At 37.0% G+C, this 5,617-nt stretch overlaps 1 protein-coding gene across 1 annotated transcript; it reads left to right on the forward strand.

The window, feature by feature from the left end:
- Positions 1-523: 523 nt before the first annotated feature.
- Positions 524-4,092, forward strand: LOC135692554 (zinc finger CCHC domain-containing protein 8). The gene is made up of 2 exons (XM_065210725.2): positions 524-2,367; positions 3,045-4,092. The coding sequence occupies exons 1-2, from the start codon at positions 1,221-1,223 to the stop codon at positions 3,839-3,841; spliced, it is 1,944 nt and encodes a 647-aa protein (XP_065066797.2). The 5' UTR covers positions 524-1,220; the 3' UTR covers positions 3,842-4,092.
- Positions 4,093-5,617: the final 1,525 nt, after the last annotated feature.

The following is a 5,617-nucleotide window of genomic DNA, read 5'->3' on the forward strand; positions in this document are numbered from 1 at the left end:
CATTTGGGGGGCCCAGGCCTACGATTTTCCGACAAGATAACATCACGGACCATGTATAATTTCAAAGAAACTGCACATTTTGATAAAAATAGTTGATTTTTGACGGGACTCTTTAGAAATCTTTGCTGACCACGCCATAATTAAGTAGCAAAAAGAACAATCCATTTATGATTTTTGATATCCAGATTGATATCTCATCTAAGACAATTGATGATACAAAAGGTAGACCGATAACACTTTTGACAAGTCGTACGTTCATTTTATGCATTTTATCTTGTTTTAGTCAGTAAGAAATACGTTTGAAAATAACTTTTGTTCAGAAGAATCCGATAGAAATTTTGGCTGATCATTACGGAATTGAAATTAAATACACAATTCACAAGCAGTTTTGATTTTGGTCATGTATTGTTTGATTGATTATTTGGTAATGGCTAATATTTCATAAGCTATGCTATGTTATGCTATGCCAAATTTTGCAAAAAGGGAACAGAGAGTTTATAAAGGCCCCTGGGGTAAAGAAAGGAAACGTGGATCACCTGCGAGCAAAGCGAGCAGAAAATTTGGCAATTACGCCCCTTAGATTAGTTTAGAATTCCTTTTCAGAACGTTTTCTTGGAGTAATTCGACACGTTAAACGGTTGTCAATTATCCGACGAAGGCCCGAGCCCCCCAAACCCCCATAATTTCCGCCACTGCCTAGCCTACTTTTACGGTACGGCTCCTGCTGGGGGGTAGGTACAAACATCGTCACTATAAGTCTTCCTATAACATTTCAACTTTTTGTACTGAGATAATAGAATGGTGACCCTTAGTGCCCGGCTTTTAAGACAGCAGCATTGCTCGTGACATATCTTGTTTTTTCTGTCCAGTCCAAGTCGCTTATCGCGCCTTTCGGATCTTGGCCTCCTTTCCATACTTCGATTCACCTCAATTACTCTTATCACAAATTCATATTTGCGAAAGAAGATTGCAACGAGATGAAATGGCCAGAGGACTTTAATAGAACCGTTGATATGTAAACGTTCTCATTCTTATAAAGAAATAAAGCTGAATTTGTTTCAAGTGGAGGAATTATTGCTTTTTTCTAAAACTTTATCGGCCTGAAAATGCAATAGATTATTTTAAGGTGGCACAGTGGCCTACCTAGTGTAACCAGAAGTAACACGAGTTATTTCTTGTCCGGAACAAAGATTATAAGAGAGAGTACAGGACCACATATCATGGAGGGATCTATAATGGACGAAAACTTTCTATTTGGTAACTTCGAAGAGCAGCCAACAGTTAGAAATAAATCAAAGAAAAGTAGAAAACGGAAACTTTCAGACTGCATTGTTGGAGACGATGGCCTACCAACGATGGAACTCCCAGAAGAGCTTTCCAAGCTCATGGAACAGAAAGATAGATATATAAATCAGCTTGAGGAGCAAAACAATAAACTCAAGGCAGTGATAAAGCGATTGTGTGGACCCCAGAATTTTTTAGAGAAGGGAAACCTTTGGGAACGAGGTTCAACATCAACAATGCCCATGGCTGTTGTGCTTTTGCTAAATAATGAAATGTCATTTGCTTTGAAGAAAGATGTCGAAGAATCAATGCTCAATATATTGTTTTCAAATAATGGGAATATGGAAGGCAAATTGGCTTTAACTCAAGACCTTAAGACACAACAGTCTGCCATACCATTGAGAGCTTTTACTGTAAGCTCGAAAGGCAAACGATTGCATATTGCCAAGAATGCATCAAAAGATGCTGTTGAGCCACACATCTATAGCGCTGTACATTACTACTTTGATTTCTGCATTGACAGAACAGGGCTCCCATTGCTTGAACACAATCCAGGGATAACTGAAGTTTGGGCCATCCCAGTTTATGATCAAGTCTTCTTCAATGCCCTTCCAGTCATAGATGATGACGGTAAGAAGGTATTTGTAAGGCAGAGGAGGTCAAAATATTGTTTTAATTGCCTTGGTGATCATAATGTGAATCAATGTGACCAACCAAAAGATATGGCCAGAATAAATACAAACCGACAAGATTTTGTAAGCAAGTTTGGGGGCTCTCCAAGTAATGATTCAAGATATCATGATGGTGAACAGGAAAGGTTCAAGTCATTTAAAGCTGGAATCATCAGTGAAAATCTAAGAGAAGCATTATGTATTGGCAAAGATGAGCTGCCACCATATATTTATAAAATGAGGACTCTGGGGTATCCACCAGGCTATGTTAAGTCAACTTCAACAGGTCTTCTGATGTATGGCAAAGAAGGTCAAATTCAAGATAGTTATGATGGAGAAGAAGGTGAAATACAAGGGCAAAATGTTACTCATGACGTTCAATACCCTGGTTTCAATTCTCCAATGGAAGAAGGTATTGTTTTTCTATCTTTAATGATGTTACTTTTTGCCATTTGGTGAACCTTGTTTCCTCTTATAACTTTCACAAACAAAACCCTATTTGTAAACTGCAAAGACAAGTGAAAATTGTCATAAACATTGTCTAGTTGTCTGAATCTGACAAATAAAGTATATTTTTGCCTCTAAATTACCACATTCCACCGTTACACATAGCTGATAAAAATTTATCTTCCTTAGTTGCGATGAATCACCGAAACATTTTTTTTTAACTTAAGCACCTATTTCTTTATTTTTCAAAATAACATAGTAAGACAGGCCTACTGCAAATATATGAATTATTATTATTATTTTTATTCTCCTTTCCAAAAGTCAAAATTAGACAAAAGAATTGATCCTTCCTGTTAGAACTACATACTATCATAAACTTATTCCTTCTAGAATTCTTTTTGCCAACTTTGGTTAATTGGCCAAATGAATTACACATGAAAGTTTATTTGCTTTCCTACAAGAGCTAAGACTATCTCTAAATCCTTGAAATAAGCTCAATGCTTATAAGTTCTATGAGTAGCAATTATCCTACTAATAACTGTCTTTTCCCAAATATTATTTGTTGACTTTTCTTAATTTATTATACTTTCTATTTGCACTATACTTTATTGAAACAAAATCACAAATTTAATTTTCTTGAAGGTGTTATTGACAGATCTATTGATTATGGGATGCCTCCATTTGAAGAATGGCGTTTCTTTGAGCACAACAGATCTCATGCTGGCAATTCTCCAATGCAACCTCTTCAAGCTCCATCACAGGATAATTTTAAAAGGACGAGTATTAATGCTAACAGAGGAACAGGTTTGGATGACATGGAAATAGAAGATACCCATGGTCACTTGGAAGACAAAAAGATAATGTGTAGTTCTCCTATGAATGGGGTTGGAAATAGCTCATCCATTACACCACATAAGGTGAATGACACTTCTGAGAAACCCCATCTTCAAACAAACAGCAGCCTTTACCCACCACCATTGCCACCGTATACTCCTGAAAAAGCACCACCTCCCCCCAGTCATGGCCCTAATGAGAGTGCCAATGAATCAGCATTCACTGCTATTGAAATAGGGGAAATTCTTGAAGAAGCTGAGATGAGAGCAAGACAGACAAAAGTCTTAGATTCTTACTTAGAGCAAGGACAATCAGCCCAAGCCGAGGGGTCTTCTCATCGACAATGGTGGAACAAGGAGCCATTGTCCGATACTGCTGGCATATTATACTTCACATGTACACCCCCTCCAAGTTTAAGAATTGAATTGTCATTATCAGAAGTATTTAAATTTTGTGCAAAGGATCTTGATAGAGAACCATGGAAAACAGACAGCACTAGTTGGTATGATCCATTATATGGTGATCTTTCAGCTCCTACAGGTATTTATGACTCAATCAAAGAAATTCTGAAAAGAAAAAAGAAGAGAGGACGAAAGAAATGTTAATTATATTGATGTCTTTTTTATCTAAAATTGCAGGGACAGCTACTACGATATATTTCTGTGAAGGTGACTAAATATTAGAGAAGTGAAATGAACTTAGGTCTAGTAAAGTTATTATGATAAAATATGATAAACGTTATTGTGATAAAGGTTAAAATTATGATAAACGTTTAGACAGTTGTGTTTGATATGAAAGCCAATCCCTTAGGCACTATCTCTTTTATTTTGTTTACATGTATTTTCAAAACATAGAATTTTGGAATTTCCTTGTTTACATCTCTTTCAGTTTTACTGTTTGTTCCAGACATTCTTGTTGATCTTGTATTCTATTATTTTGGTTTTTGATACACATTTCAAGCAGTCGTTTTTAAACTTTAAGAAATCTGTGTTTATTTATTATAGCTTAGAACTGTCCAATGAGCCAATCTATGAATGCAACTGCAAAATGTATGTCAAATTTTGGATGTTTGATGCTCAATTTTTGCAGGCTAATTAAAAATTGTAAAAAGGGCAATTATTTGTCTCAGTCAAGCCTAAAAATTTTTCGCGATTGTGTTAATTTATGTATGATTAAAGAATTGAAGCCCTTTCCCGGACCTCTTATAATTTATAAAAAGAAAATATCTACAAAAAACACGAATATGATGATCTGTGGTTCAAATGAGACTCGGTGAAGATGCGGAAATTTCAGATAGAACGATGCCAAGGCAGGCACTATTTATTCTGAAGACAAGGACTGAAATTCTCAAACTCAGAAGATTCTGATTCCGAAAACTATTTTCCCATAAGATAAAATATGCAGAAGTTCTTCAAGGCTACCGTTAATGTGAATTGGTTGTTTAGTTCAGTGTCACAACTAGGTATGGTATGTGGATGCCGATGTCAAATGAACTCCCTGATAATCCTGTTAATAATTTTCGTGAAAGTATTGGGCAAGAAAAGCTATTATAAAGAACATCAAGTCGCAGCCCTTTTACATTTCCAGAACAACTGCTCATAAAAAATAAACTGGCAACCCCAGTGACACCCCTTGTAATGTGCCAAGTGAAAACCATCCACTGAGAGAAATCCAGACTGGGGAGTCCCCTTTGGAAACATCCAATGAACGGCACAGTTTCCATTTTCGCATCCCCTGGCAGGCTGAAATATTTGTTCCCAGTCCTCTATGACTCGAAATCCCAGCCCCTGTCAGTCCAAGACTATTTTTGCTGCCTCTGTCATCAGGACCGTCACGAGGCAAGCCTTGTTAGGGGGGGGGGGGGGGAGTGTGGACTACAAATTTACCTGGATTGAAAATTTTTGCCTGAAATTCTTTTGTTGCCTCTGCAATACATTTTGTCAATCTTACTGTGTATAATTCGCAAATATCATTTTCATATGATGATAACGGACTTTCCTAAATTTTTTTCTCAAATCCCTATACCAGGACGGGCAAAGGATATGGCTACCACCCAGGGCGGCACCATGATTGCCGCCGAAGAAGAAAATTTTCGAATTTTGATGCTTATAGTTCCCTGGAAAATGCCCTCTTTTAAGCACATTTTACTAAATAAATCCTTCTAATCCTACTGAAAATTATTTTTTGCAAAAAAATTGAACAGCAGATAAAAACAACTGGTACAATATCGCCATGGTCTTGAAAAACACCATGTTGTCAGTTACTTCCAGAGCCGATGCCAATGGGGGCATGGAAGGGCGCGTCGCCCCCTATAAAGCTCTTTGTCGGAAAATTTTAGGACTCTCCACAAGTCACATCCCAAGGACTGCCTGATGATAATA

This window comes from Rhopilema esculentum, chromosome 10 (genome assembly GCF_057945365.1).
Source record: "Rhopilema esculentum isolate cy_ngs chromosome 10, ASM5794536v1, whole genome shotgun sequence".
In the NCBI taxonomy this organism is placed as follows: Eukaryota; Metazoa; Cnidaria; class Scyphozoa; order Rhizostomeae; family Rhizostomatidae; genus Rhopilema; species Rhopilema esculentum.

Coding starts and splice junctions, on each gene's coding strand:
- LOC135692554 (XM_065210725.2), top strand. CDS start 1,221: ATGGAGGGATCTATAATGGACGAAAACTTTCTATTTGGTAACTTCGAA. Junction 2,368..3,044: donor CAATTCTCCAATGGAAGAAG/GTATTGTTTTTC, acceptor ATTTTCTTGAAG/GTGTTATTGACAGATCTATT.